The sequence below is a fragment of the Callospermophilus lateralis genome, chromosome 17 (assembly GCF_048772815.1).
Source record: "Callospermophilus lateralis isolate mCalLat2 chromosome 17, mCalLat2.hap1, whole genome shotgun sequence".
Classification (NCBI taxonomy): Eukaryota; Metazoa; Chordata; class Mammalia; order Rodentia; family Sciuridae; genus Callospermophilus; species Callospermophilus lateralis.
This window is the reverse complement of record NC_135321.1, coordinates 54,676,258-54,691,374: the sequence shown is the minus strand read 5'-3', so window position 1 is coordinate 54,691,374 and position 15,117 is coordinate 54,676,258. Positions and strand designations below refer to the sequence as shown.

General features: G+C 41.5%; 1 protein-coding gene across 1 annotated transcript in view; it reads left to right on the top strand.

Moving 5' to 3' along the window:
- Lama1 (laminin subunit alpha 1) overlaps positions 1-15,117 on the top strand; it is a 151,464-nt gene that overhangs the window by 80,472 nt on the left and 55,875 nt on the right. Inside the window, exons 17-28 of the mRNA XM_076836593.2 lie at positions 606-733; positions 2,679-2,762; positions 3,528-3,739; positions 6,270-6,376; positions 6,691-6,871; positions 7,487-7,623; positions 8,622-8,858; positions 9,918-10,061; positions 10,520-10,699; positions 12,002-12,187; positions 13,273-13,400; positions 14,035-14,155. Coding sequence (XP_076692708.2) covers positions 606-733; positions 2,679-2,762; positions 3,528-3,739; positions 6,270-6,376; positions 6,691-6,871; positions 7,487-7,623; positions 8,622-8,858; positions 9,918-10,061; positions 10,520-10,699; positions 12,002-12,187; positions 13,273-13,400; positions 14,035-14,155 — 1,845 coding nt within the window. The remainder of the gene's footprint in view (positions 1-605; positions 734-2,678; positions 2,763-3,527; positions 3,740-6,269; positions 6,377-6,690; positions 6,872-7,486; positions 7,624-8,621; positions 8,859-9,917; positions 10,062-10,519; positions 10,700-12,001; positions 12,188-13,272; positions 13,401-14,034; positions 14,156-15,117) is intronic.

The window sequence follows — 15,117 nt, the reverse complement described above, 5'->3', positions numbered from 1 at the left end:
ATAGTTAATTAAAGGGGTCTGGTGTGCAGATTTCCAGATATGGAATTTGTTGGTACATATTCAGATATGTGCACAATATAACAATTTAATTTGGTCAATGTTGTTTCCCTCTGTTTTTTCTCTGCAAAACCCTAGTATTCTTCTCCAAATCCCACCTGGGCCAGCCCCTCCAAACCAAGACCTCCACCCCTTCCACTCAGCCCTGCTCTGCCTAGCAAGTGTCTCCAGGCAGAAATGTGATTGTGGGAGCCCCCTGGTTTGCCTCCTTCTCCAGGCATCATGGACCTGTGCTTGCTGTGGACAGCACCAAAAACCAGTTGTTCTCTATATTTTAATCCACTTTCTAGGTGTTTCCTACTTGGTGACCACTGTTTGGTACCAGTTACTCTGATACGGTCAAGGTGAAAGTTCTTACTTAGGTCCCTCATTCGTAGAAGTTACATTTTAAAAAATTAGTCAATCCAGAAACAGGTAACCCTTCCTCCTGGAACTTATTTTGCATTTTGTCTTTTGTTGTTAACTTGAACTTCAGGCCATTGGTAGATAAATCTAAAAATCCTCCTAGGAAACCAGAGCTGATTCCCCTTTTCATACGTGTGTCCTAGGCATGTGCCCACAACACCACTGGGGACCACTGTGAGCAGTGCCTGCCTGGCTTCTACGGGGTGCCTTCCCATGGGACTTCTGGGGACTGCCAGCCTTGTGCCTGCCCTCTCTCCACAGCCTCCAACAAGTAAGTTTCATGCACCCACTAGCAGGTCCTGCCCAGCGTGACCACTAAGATGTGTTCTAATGTCTTCAGAACAAGACTGTGTGTAATTTGTGTGAATCTTGCTTAGCAGTAATTGATTCGGACTAGAGAGAGAGGGATGAATTATCTTTCTTCAAAGAAAGTTTGACTTATTGAGTTACACCAGAAAAGGTGTATGATAGCAAGGACCTATCCACACTTTTTTTGTTCTTGGTCTTATGTTGGTCATCATTTCTCTTACAAATATACATCTTGTGCCTACCCCTAGGCTAACAAGAAGGCTAGTAAGAGGGGATTCTGAGATGATTCAAATATAGTCCCTAGGTATTTTGATATAATGATCAAAATTTGAAAATATGAGGCTGAGAGGTCTGAATGAATTAATTAATTAATCAGTTCAACAAATATTTATTAAGCTCCTACTGTATACTGGGTATCACAGTAGATGTTCTAAATAGCAAACTGTTCATCCATAGCTCCTGGTCTCTGTGTCAAGAGTGGTTGGTACTGTAGTGGTGGCCCATACACCAGACTGGGGGTGAGAGGGTATAGGGAAAGTAGTGCTGAGCCTATCTGGGCAGGTGCAGGGATGACTGAGGAGTGCTGGTCTCAGACCTGATGGAGGAATTTAACAGGCAACACAGAAGGACATTGTAGGCAGGAGGACTCAAGTGTGCCAAGGCATGGCAGGGTGAACATGAACATGTGCTTCCTGTTTGAGTAATTGCAAATGAGCCTTGAGCATAAAGCAGAGGGAGAGGTTCAACAGACATATTCAGCATGGCGTTGTATGTCCTGCCAGGACATGCATGTCCTGCAGAAATTTTCTTTCTCTCTCTCTCACTTGTTTACCCATTAGTACTCTTCCTCCATCCACTCCTAATCTCACAGGGATTTTTTTTTAACCCCAATGTATAAAAAGATATTGTATTAGACTGTTTTCTATTGATATGATAAAATATGTGAGGCTGGGAAAATATAAAGAAAAGAGGTTTATTTATCTTACTGGTCTGGAGATTCAAGGGTCTGACACTGGCTCCAGGTAAGGACTTGAGAGCATCACAGTTGTAGGAATGTATGTGAGAGGGAGAGACCACTTGGTGAGATAGTACATCAGAGAGAGAGAGAGAGAGAGAGAGAGAGAGAGAGAGAGAGAGAGAGAGAGAATGGGGGAGGAGGGGAGTGTGAGTCAGGTGTCAGACTCCTTTCTCGCAAGAAACTAACTCAGGGTCCCAGGAGAACTGCCTTAATCTCTTCCAAGGGTTGCTCCCTAATTACCTAACCAACTCCCACTATGTCCCACCTCTTCAAGGCCATCCTGGGGATCAAGCTTTCAAAACATGAAACTTTGGGATACCCTTAAACTATACCCAAACATCAGGGGTCTCTCCTAAAGAAGTGGTGGGCTACTGTAAACTGCCCCCACACAGGCCTCCCCTAGACTCAGGAATAGGCTTTGAAGGGATCACAGTTAGCAGTGGTGGTCCAGGTGGAGACAGAGGACCCTCCTGCAATGCTGTATTTGAGTCGGCCGTTTCCTGCCCTTGCATTGGGCTGGGATCTGGAGTGGCAGAAGGTCCAGAGCCAGGGAACCCTTAGAGAGAGGGGAACCCCATGTACCAGCCACATCTGAGCGGGCTTCCTGGAGGAAGCAGTGGCTGTGTTGGGAGATGGAGAGAAGAAAGTGCATTGCAGGCTGAAGGACAGAGGAGCAGGGAACAGGAAGAGCCCATTCCCCAGAACTGGGAGGAGGACAGAGGAGGCTCACAGGGTGGGCTGGGTGGCAGAGGCCCTGAGTTCTAGGTTGAGGACTGAGAACATGTTGAAAGTTTGTAAGGATAGAAGTAGTGAAAAACCAGTATTATAAATATTTGGTAACTGGCAACATCCACTGGAAAAATTGCATTCATTTCTAACATTTTAACAGTTTCAGTCCCACCTGCCATCTCGAAGGAGACGAAGTCATCTGTGACCAGTGTGCTCTGGGTTACTCAGGAGCTTGGTGTGAGAGGTACTCTGTGTCCAGCATTAATATTATTTTCTAAATTCAATGTAAATTTTATGTGCTTATTTCTAACTTTTATTTTTAAAATTTTAATTGGCACACAATAACTCTCCATATTTATTTTATGTGCATAATGTGTTAAAGATCAGATTGTTTTTAAATATGTAATTAGGTGTGTTTTGGAGTTTTCATGTATAATGATTATTTCATAGAATCGTAGAGAAAACCCGGTGTATCTGTTAAGAACATGAATGTTGAGGCTTGCTGGGAGTTTTTAGAGGACAGTGTTCCACCTCCTGGAGCTTATCTGAGTTCAGACCAAGAACAATAAGAAACAGCGAGGAGCCAGGACTTACAGTCCACATATTTGAATATCCAGATAATAATAAAGGCATTAGGTGGTTTGATTTAATAGTTGGTCTTCTGGTGCCTGAAAGCCAGTGTTTTTTCCCATGGGTAAGTCTGAGTGCCCAACTCTGGCTCAGCCCATCCAGAGCTGAGTGACATCCCCATTGGCCCTGGTGGGTTGGAGTTGGCCCTGGAGATGGTGCACACCCACTGGATTTATGCCCCCTTTTGGACGTGCTCCCGTTCATCACCATGGGTGAAGACAATCTGTAACTTTCTGAATGTGGAGTCACATTCTTTCCATAGTAAATCTCGGGGAAAAGAGCCAGTCTGATTTATTGGCCATTCAGGAAGTCCCTGAAGAGTGGGGTAGCCTCTTGAGTAATTGCATTTATTTGATCCTGTTTTTCATCTTGGATACAGATGCGCCGATGGTTACTATGGAAACCCAACAGTACCCGGGGAATCCTGTGTACTGTGTGACTGCAATGGTAATGTCAACCCCTCTGAGCCTGGCCACTGTGACTCTGTCACCGGGGAATGCCTGAAGTGTGTGGGAAACACCGACGGCCCTCACTGCGAAAGGTGTGCAGATGGGTTCTACGGGGATGCTGTGACTGCCAAAAATTGCCGAGGTGAGTGCATGGGCTATGAGTTCAGGGTCATCATTTATCACCTACGAATCCCCATCCATCTACATACATGTGTCAGAAAGGGATCGGGCCATGAGGTGACCTTATCTTGAATGGCGCTTGTTTTCATGCTGGGTCTCTGGTTGAACAACGATAGTCTGGCAACCGATTTCTTCCCTCTCTTCTCTCCATTGGCTTGATTATTTGCTGTCCATGAAGGTCAGTGTCCTGGAAAGCTTGCACCCTTCCCTTCAAGGAGAAGGGTGTGCTTTCCAAAGTGCAGCTCTGTTTGCAGTAATTGAAAGGAAAGAAGGGTGATGTCCAAAGCAATCATGGACGTGGAGGACCATGGGGCTGCATGAAGCAGGTGGAATTTCAAGACATAGAGTGATAAATGGTGAGGCTCTTAAGTCTGAAATTGCTAACACATGATGTTGGCACAGCGTGGTGGTCTGTACATAAACTACCTGACCCTTAGATTGCTTTGCTGAGTTCTGCTTGGAGCCTTGAAGTTGTGAATCTTGTTGAACCTCACACTGAAGGTTGATTTTCATTTACCTGAGACGACCTAGCTCTGGCACCAAGAAGTTTTTTCCTTCCCTTTGGCACAGTCTTTAAGGAGTGAATGAATACAAATGGCAGTTATTAATTTCGATAATTTTATGTAAATCCTTCTCTTGCTCTGGTATTGCAGTATGGAGACACAAGAGGGTGCTAGTGATACAGAAAAAAATATTTCACAGGCATCCATTAAAAGATGGAAAATGTTTCACAGCCCTGGGCCCGTCCCACTTCAACAGTGTGGGCCACTTTAATTGGAATTATAGGGAGAGAGACTTCAGTGGGTCACATTCTGCAGAAAGATCCAATGAGAGGAGGATTGAAATTTGCTCGCTGAATTTAGCACCTGGGACATCTCTAGAGAGTTTAGGAAGCAAAGCTTTAGCAGACTAGGGGCCAGGAGGACACAAAGCAAGAGTTTGGGTGGACAGATGTGCTAAGGGGAAGGAAAGACAATAGGGATGCTGGGAGATGTCCCCTCAGGTGAGAGGTAAGAGGGAGGGGTGTGTGCACATGTGTCTTGTATTTGGTGAGAGACAGATGAATGTGTGCTGAGAAGTTAGTGGAATATTCAAGGACACAGCAGAAGGGCCATGAAGGGCAGCAGTGAGTGGGGGTCCCAGCATTTCGCTGGGCTCCTACAGTATTAGCCCACTTACACCAGGGAAAATGGAGGGCCAGAGAGAGGCTCCTCTACGTGAGCAAGGCAGTGGTCTTCACTTACTGAGGCCGATTCCAGTGCTTTTCTCTGACCATCCCCAAGCTCCAGTGCCTCCCCCCGCTGCTGCTCCACGCTGCCTCACACTGTGCCTGGGCTTTCAGTTACCTGTCAAGTTTTCCTTGATTGTCCCTTATCTGAGATGCATGCCCAGATTTGTTCAGATTATGATTTTTTTTTCGGATTTCAGAATATGCATACACATAACAAATGTCCTGGGGAGGGGACCCAAGTTTAAACATGAAATTCATTTACTTTCCATATGCACCTCATGTGCCCAGGCTGAAGGCAATTTTGTGCACCACTTTTAGTGTGCCTGTCTTTTGACAGTGACTTAGTATATGAGGTCAGGTGTGGAATTTTCCACTTGTGGCATCGTGCTGTTGCTCAAAAATGTTTGGATTTTGGAGCATTTCAGATTTTCAGATTAGGGATGTTCGACCTGTGTCATATGGACAGATGTAGATTTTCAGAGGCAAACATTCATAAACAGTGCCTTGAATATTTTTGTCAGGGAACATATTACATATTATGAAAATTAAATGGTATGAAATATATATTAATGCCTGCCTTATAAATATAAATTAAACATTTTTTGGACCTGTTAAATACCATCACTTTGAATAGCTTAGGGAATTTATAACTCTAAATGTTAATGCTGTAACCAGGTAAAATTGAAATTCTATCATGAAACTACAAATGACTCAAGATTTTACAACACGTAACTCTTCATTAAATTATGAAATATATTAATATATATGCTATTTAGATTGCTTTAACTGAGGTTTAAAATATTACATATATGTATGATTGCAATGAGGGTAGATGGCTAAATTGATTGATATCTCTATTGCATGTTTTAATAAAAATTTGCTGACATATATTAATACCTTGTTCAAAAATTACATGGCAAACTCATGAGATCGTTCAAGGTAGTTAGCTAATTATTATCTGAATAGCTTCAGTATTATTATCTGTTATTACTGAATGGCTTCAATATTCTTTTCTGATAGTTCTTTCCACTAAAACTGTTTTGGTTTACTCTACAAAAAACTGCTAAAATTTTATTAATCACAAAATAATACTTATAATATACATATGTCTTGTCATGCATACATTATATATGTTCATTTGTTTAGCTTCATGATTGGGTACATTGAGTGTTTAACATTTTTCCCTTGGACATTGAAGGAGCTGACTATAACTATAACCAGAAATGACCATTAATATGTCATGTGTGTGTGTATGTGTTAGCCTGTGATTGCCATGAGAAAGGTTCCCTTTCTGATGTGTGCCATCTTGAGACTGGACTCTGTGACTGCAAACCCCACGTGATTGGACAGCAGTGTGACCAGTGCCTGGTAAGATGTTTATGCTCATTGCATGCAATTCAAGTATTGGTCAGTGGTATGTAATTGACACCTTGACCTGGGTTCAAAGGAAAATTGAATTCATGGTAGTTGGAAAAGAGCTCAAGCCCTAGGCACGGCTGGCCCTTGCTGTACCTCACTATCTAGAGGGCACGTATCCACTGTGCAGAGGAGTGGAATCGAGTCATGAATACTTTATGATCCTATGGAGCAGCCTGTGTGTGATTTGGAAAACCTTCTAGAGTGTATATTGGCTTACTCAACCATATGTTGGCTTGTGTGATTCTTCCCCTTTTGTGACGTAGTCAGGCTATTATGGGCTGGACACAGGACTTGGCTGCATACCCTGTAACTGCAGCACGGCAGGCTCCATGTCGGACGAATGCACAGAGGAAGGACAGTGTTACTGCATTCCAGGTGTGACGGGGAAAAGGTGTGACAGGTGTTCACGTGGCTTCTATGCCTACCAGGACGGTGGCTGCACACGTAAGCTCTTGAGTTTCTTGTTTGGGACTTTACAGTGACTCCTTGGCACCTTCCTTTACTTTGGACTAATTTTTGTGACATTTCTTTATTTTTACTCTTCTTTACACATACAGGTTTTCATACTTTTTTTTCTGTTTCTGATCTCTCTCTCTAGATATAAGCTTGAAGTTCGGTTTGGGCTCTGCTGCCTGCTCATTATGTGAGCTTGGATGAATTACTTAATTTCCCTTAGCCTTAGTTTCCTCATCTGTAAACTGGAGAGGCTAATTATCATCTAAACCAAATAGTTTTTATAATAATTGGGTACAAAGTCCTTGACATGGAATTTGGCACATAATAAATGCTCAGTTACATTAGGTCTATTTGTTCTTCCACCCACTGAGGTCTTTTTCAGGCTTTTCCCCATTTTTCCTACTCTGTCCCCATGACCTTTCATCTCCTGACTTAGAGGAACCTTCATGAGACATGGAGAGGTCTCTGAAATCCTGAGGTCTTTTAGAAACTAGAAGAATTATTCAGATTATTAATAAAAGGGACATAACTTGGAAAATCAACTCCTACCCCTTTAATTCCATCGATCATCCAGACCCGTAATGATGTTTGTCTTTATTTCAGCCTGTGACTGTGCTCACACTCAGAATAATTGTGACCCTGAATCTGGAAAGTGCATCTGCCCTCCTCATACTTGGGGTCTGGAATGTGAAAAATGCGAGGAAGGGTACTGGGGTCTGGACCCGGAGCATGGGTGCCAGGTGGGTGCAGACATATTTGCATTTTCTTACCTGAGAGTCCCTAGGCTATGGCAAGTTTTGTTCCATCTCTTTTATTTATTTGGTTGATATAATAACTCAGTGCAGCTGTGCTCATGTTGTCCCAGCTACTTGAGAGGCTGAGATGGGAGGATCTCTTGAGTTCAGGAGTTCAAGGCCAGTCTGGGTAACATAATGAGACCTGTCTTAAATAAATAAGAAAGATTTAGCACAGATTATTGGAATAAATGTGGAGAATGCAACACTCTTCAAATCCCTTATGTGGAGTTTTCTGCAAGAGCCCAGTTGCAAAATTGATGGCTAGAAAAAGTCCCAAAATGTTTTTAGTGCCCTTTAAATATATTCTTCAATGTATACAATTTTCCAAGAGAAAGTCATAAATCAGTTTATTGGGGGATTATGTCCAATCTTTGAGAGCTCTAGTTTTCCATGAGTAACTTCCCTTGGTTAGATTTGGGGATAATTTGTTTTGACAATGGGAAAATTACGTGACCTTTAAAATAACTTTGCTAGATTGTTTGGAACCTATCAGATTTAGTTTTAGTTCAGTTTTGGCCTAGTGTGCAAGTGTCATTAAGATGCACAAAGGAATCCAGGCACCATGGCACATGCCTGTAATCCCAGCTACTCCGGAGGCTGAGGCAGGTGGATCGCAAGTTCAAAGCCTCAGCAATTTAGCCAGGCTCTACCTAACTTTTAGCAAGATCCTGTCTCAAAAAAAAAAAAAAAAAGAAAAATGCACAAATAATCCTACATACAGTCCCTTTTGCCTTTTAGCAGATGGCAAAGTGGCTCCATAGAGCACTAGTGAGAGAGATCAATTCATTTATATAATTTTCATACATTTGATATTTTTTAAAAATCCAAATAGCATATGTGTATCTTATGTATTTTTTAAATGTATATTTTATAACATAAAATCTGCCTCTTTAGTTAATTTTCATCTCTCTCTCTCTCTCTCTCTCCTCCCTCCCCCTCAGGCCTGCAATTGCAGTCATGAGGGGTCAGTCAATCCCCAGTGTGATGTGCTTTCTGGTCACTGCCAATGCAAGCAGGAATTTGGTGGGCAGAGCTGCCATCAGTGTTCCTTGGGTTACAGAGACTTTCCTGACTGTGTTCCCTGTGACTGCGACCTGAGGGGGACACTGGTGGACACCTGTGACCTGGAACGGGGTCTCTGTAGCTGTGCAGAGGAAACCGGCACCTGCTCTTGCAAGGTATTTGCCATCCACCCTCCACTTCTTTCCTCCCGCCTCGTCAGTATGACTCTTGGGTGTTAGACTGTATGAATAAGCAGCTAGATTTTAAACACTTCCTCTAATGGTTTTACTGTCTTTCTGTATCTGAGTTTTAAGTCTACATATATTTTTCTAAAATGATGGAAAATTCTCAAAATGGAACTTCTGCCATTTATTACAAGCATCAAGTGATGGGACCACTTTGAAAAACAATTAGTTTCCTCATACGTGTTCCAGTGCGCTGAGTGGCCAGTCTATCTTGAATATACGGGTAAAATAGCTAACAGGTTTTGAGAAGATTTGTGATACTATAGCTGTGAAGTAGTATTCATGCTCTTGTGTGTGCTGGTCAGACTAAAGGAAATTTATGTGTGTTGTAAAGTCTTAAGACTTCAATGCCATTTTTGATCTTGTGTGTGTCCCTTGGTTTTCCCAAAGCGCTTTGTTACTAGGAAGCCATTGTCACCTTCTCCAGTTCTTATGCAAGGAGGTGAAATGAAAGAGGGTTAAAGGATCAACTCCCACACAGAGATGTGGGAGTTGGACAAGGGTCAAGGAAGTTTTGCCCTTATGACATCAGAATTCTGGGATGCTAATTCTGAAGATGACGAAGGGGAATGTCACATACCACATGGTGGGAATCAGGGGAGCATCAGTATTTGGCTTGCCACATCTTAGGACAAGTGTTCTCATTATAGATGATCAGAACTGCAGGGATGTGCCTTAGCAATCACCCAGCCAGGCTCCCAGAATCACCTGGGGTCTCAGGGTGGGTCCTAAAGCATCCCAGGAGATGCTTATCAGAGACTCTGTGTTCTCAAAGTCTTCCAAGATAATTCTGAACATCAACTGTATTTGGGAATCACTGAATCTTTATGAGAATTGGGCCTACAGAGGTCAATTAGGTACCTCGCCTGAGAAACCAGCAAGTTCTGTGATGCTTATGGATCTAAGATTATTTTTGTATTTTATTTGTGTGTGCAGAAATCATATTTCCTCTTTTCAGGCATTAATAAGTCCACTGTCTATTCCCTGTAGGAAAATGTGTTTGGCCTCCAATGCAGCAAGTGTCGAATTGGCACCTTTGCCCTGCGTGCAGACAACCCTCTGGGATGCAGCCCCTGCTTCTGCTTTGGGCTGTCGCACCTCTGCTCCGAGTTGGAGGGATACGTGAGGACCCGAGTAAGTCACACAGAGAGATGTGGGAGTTGGGCAGGGGTCAAGGAGACACTCAAAACTTACTGTCATTAAGTTTTGCCCTTATGACATCAGAATTCTGGGAAGCTCATTTGGGTTAGTATAGGAGTCAGTGATCCCTTTCTGCTGTCCAGGGAAACAGATGGAGCTTTCAGAGCTGCACCTTAGCTGATCTGTCAGACTCCATGTGGAGAGAAGATAGTAATCCCAACAGTCTCCTTCGTGTGATTGAACATTGCCCCAGGGTAGCAATAGCTTGACAGTAACTTAAGTCCCTTGCAGTTTCATTTTTAATCCAGATGTTTTGTTTAAAGGAAAAGCCCACACTGTTCCTGTTTTAATCGTGAAGCTGTTCTGCTGGAGAGGCAGTGGTGGAATCTGACAAATCACACCTGAGCACTTGATTCACCATCTGAAGTACATTTTCTTCTTTCCATGACTAGGTGACGCTGGACTCCAAACAGCCTCTTCTGCGTGTGGTTTCTCAGAGCAACCTGAAGGGCACCAGTGAGGGGGTGTACTACCAGGCCCCTGACATCTTGCTGGATGCCACCACTGTCCGTCAGCATGTCCACGGGGAGCCATTTTACTGGAGGCTGCCAGAACAGTTCCAGGGAGACCAGGTAAGTCGCCCACCCAACCTAGAATTGGTGCCCCTCTCCCCGAGGTGGGGGTTATGGATACAGTTCAAAATCACATCTGGCATTTGTTTTTTGGGGATTGGCTAACTTCACTTAGCATTATCTTCTCCAACGCCATCCATTTACCTGCAAATGCCATGATTTTATTTTCTTTTATTGCTGAGTAATATTCCATTGTGTAGAATGTTTTCTCTGATATAAGGAGGCTGATTCATAGTGGGGTAGGGAGGGGGAGCATGGGAGGAATAGATGAACTCTAGATAGGGCAGAGGGGTAGGAGGGAAAGGGAGGGGACAGGGGGTTACCAGGGATGGTGGAATGTGATGAACATCATCATCCAAAGTACGTGTACGAAGACACGTGTCAACATACTTTATATACAACCAGAGATATGAAAAACTGTGCTGTATATGTGTAATAAGAACTGTAATGCATTCCACTTTCATTTATTTAAAAGAAAAAGAAGCAATTCAGAATCACAGTAGTCTGTGCAGGTCTGTCATTAAAAGATGGGGTTATTGGGCTGGGACTGTGGCTCAGTGATAGAGCACTTGCCTAGCAGATGTGAGGCACTGGGTTTGATTCTCAGCACTGCATATAATAAATAAAATAAAGGTCCATCAAAAACTAAAAAAGTATTAAAAAATAAAAGATGTGATTATTAAATCCCTTTTTCTAAGAGGAGATAAGAGGTGTTAATCGTTTGCAAAAGTCCCCACAAATAGGGACTTTTCAAGTCTATTAATGTTTAAATCACTTTATTTTACTGTTTCCTTAAGCAGTCCTTCAACAGACATTATTGTATTTACAAATATCAGCTCAATACCAGTCTGGGTACCTTTCATGCTCCAAGAAGCCCTTCTCGAGACATCATCACTCATTTTGGGGGGAAAAATCTATATAAAATAGTTATTAAAGACATTGTTTGCATTTTTTTGCTTATCTAAACATTACAGTCTATGTGTGAATTCATCCTGACCTTTAATATTTGCAAATATATATTCACTGCTTCTGTAGAGATCATTTTTAATCCAAGGGAGCTTGAAAATAATTGGAATTGTTATAGCACTGATTTATTTTGGAATCCACTTTGTTGGAATCATCAAGTAGAACTAAACTATAATTGAGTAGAATTAGAATTTAGCAAATTCCAGACAAGACATTTCATAGGTGAAATATATTTTTAAGATGCAAGATTTCTTTCATATGGTGGCAGATTTACAACAAAATATTTTAAACCAAGGCTGCAATCAGAAAGATAAACAATAATTTGTTATTCAATAGCTCCTGGCATACGGTGGCAAACTAAAGTACACCATGGCCTTCTATTCCTCTGATGGCATCGGCACCTCCAATTATGAGCCTCAAATTCTCATCAAAGGAGGTCGAACCAGAAAGCAAGTCATTTACATGGATGCACCAGCACCAGAGAATGGCGTGAGACAGGACCAGGAAGTGGAAATGAAAGAGGTGACTATGATCTTTTAATATATGTTCCTTCAAGGTGTGATCTTTGCTATCTGTGTAATGAAAACTTGAAGTTACCAACGAGAAAATGAGAAATAAGACCTTGGTATTAAACTCCCCATGGGTTTAGTCAGACTTCTAAAACCTATTCCAATTTCATACCCTCAGGAAAGATGCAGTAGTCTTTGTTTGTCCCACATTTTCCTTTACCCATGGTTAACTGAGCTACAGAAATACTAGATGGAAAATTCCAGAAATAAACAGTTCCTATTAAGTATAAATTGCACAGTTTTAGGGGTAGCATGACATAATCTCACACCATCCTGCTCTGTCCTACCCAGGATGTGACTCATCCTGTAGGCCAGTGTGTCCACACTGTGTATGCTACCTGCCCGTTAGTCACTTAGAAACAGGTTGTCAGACCAACTGTCACATATCACTGATTGTGTTCAGTTGACTCTTATTGTACTTAATAACAACCCCAATGCACAAAAGTAGTGATTCTGGCAATTTTATTACAATATATTGTTATAACTGTATCATTTTATTATTGTTGATGTTAATCTCAATTTATAAATTGAACATTGTCCTAGGTATGTGTATACAGGAAAAAACATAGTATGTATGGGATTCAGTACTACATGAGGTATCCGATATTCACTGGGTGATTCTTGCAACAAGAAGCCCCTAGGGATAAAGGGGTATTTACTGTATTTCTATTAATTTAGTGAGAATTGCACCTTAAATCCTTTATCTTGGTGCACTGACTTCCATATGCTTAGTTATGATGGTACAGAAATCTTTGGACTTTACTAGAATTCAGGTAGTGCCTCTTTATTCCTCCAGCACATGTTTATTAAACTTTCACCGTGTGCCCAGCAGTATCTTTGGTGATGTCTGTCTATTGAAAATACTGCCACTATGCCTGCCCTGGTGGAGGTTACAGATCTTTGTCAATTAAACTTAATGACATGCCCAGAACAGAGCTCATTTATAAAGAAATTTATCAAATTTATATTTTCTCTATAAGGTCATTTGCCTGTGAGAATTTATACTCTTAATTTAATTGAATCTATTCTTATCCACAGAACTTTTGGAAATATTTTAACTCTGTTTCTGAAAAACCTGTCACACATTCGGATTTTATGTCCATTCTTAGCAATATTGAGTATATCCTCATCAAGGCATCATATGGTCAAGGACTACAGCAAAGCAGGTACACAGAAGCTTCTAGAACTACAAACATTTTTTAATTTGATGTTGAACTGAAAGCGTTGGACTCACCTTACTCCAACTACATATATTATTAATATATGTATCTATGTTCCTTATTCAAACTTTGCTAAGTATTGATATCCTTATGGAATAGGATGTGTGAATTACAAATTATCTACCGGCCATGGTATGTATATATAAAATATAAGCCCATCATGGTGGAATCTTAGATGAAGATGAAATGAAAAAAAAGGACTATTTTCTGCCCTTGAATGCTACAGTACCCATTTCTTCTGACAATGTATAAAGAATATCATCACCTACTCATTTAATATGTTAGCCTGTAAGAAACCCATTAAGCCTTGCCAAACCAGTACTTAAGTTGTCTTTCAAGCACACTTTCTGTAACATTATGTTCAAGTTCTACAATGTTGGCTGAGGGCCTTTGCTGTGTAAGGAAATTGCTGTTGTACTTTAAGGCCTTTTATTTATAATCATGAGAAGGAACTACTTCAAACTGGGAGGAAATCATTGGTTTAATATATATGCAAATGTTAAGTCACATTCAGTGCTTCTAGAAAGTTTTTCAAGTGTTAACATCTCCTCTCTCTCTCTTCTTCACACTGATCGCACAGAATCTCAAACATTTCAATGGAGGTTGGCACAAAGGCTACAGAGCTGCACCCTGAGGGAGAGGTGGCTTCCCTGTTAGAGAACTGTCTCTGTCCCCCGGGCACAGCTGGATTCTCATGTCAGGTAGGGAGACCAACTGAAATCTGTTCCCTGGTTTTGAATTGAATCGTGCTTGTTTAGAGCCACTGAAAATGTGAGAAAGAACTCATGTATATTCATGATGATCATTTTTTTATTGAATTAAAATTTTTTTCTAAATTTTGTTCCAACCTGTATTACGTCAGATTTACCATCTTAACCATTCTTAAGTATAGACAGAGATCAGTAGGGTTAAGTACATGCACAGTAGTCCATGTACAGTAGTATTAAGTATATTGGTTTAACCAATGTCCAGAACACTTTTCACATTGCATATCTGGAACCCTGAACCCATTCAACAACTGCCCGTCCCCCTCTCCCCACCCCTACGGCCACCATTCTACTTTCGGTCTCCATGAATTTGAGCACTATAGGTTCCGCATAAAAGTGGAATTGCACAGTGTTTAAATTTTTATGGCTGGCTCATTTTACTTGCAGAATGTCCTCCAGGTTCATCCATACTCTAGCCTGTGTCAGAATTTCTTTCCTTTTTAAGGCTGAATACTACTCCACTGTATGGCTATAATTATTTTATCTACTAAGTCTTCTATAGGCATTTGGGTTTTTTCCTTCTTTGGGCTATTGTAAACAATACCGCTGTGAAAAGGGGCGTACAGATATCTCTTTAAGTTCCTGCATTCAGTTCTTTTGCATACATGCTCAGAAGTGGAATGGCCAGATCATATGGTATTTTAGCTTTGAAGGAACCTCCATACCGTTTTGTACAGCAGCTGCACCATGTTACATTCCCTCCAGTGAAGCACAAGGGTTGCAGTTTCTTCACATCCTCACCAACACTTGTTCTTTTCTGTTATTTTAATAGGAGGCACCCTAATGGGTGTGAGATGGTATCTCCAGGTTTTGATTTGCATTTCCCTCATGACAGTGATGTTAAATGTTTTATGTGCCTGTGGGCCACTTGTATGTCTTCACTGAAGAAATGTTTT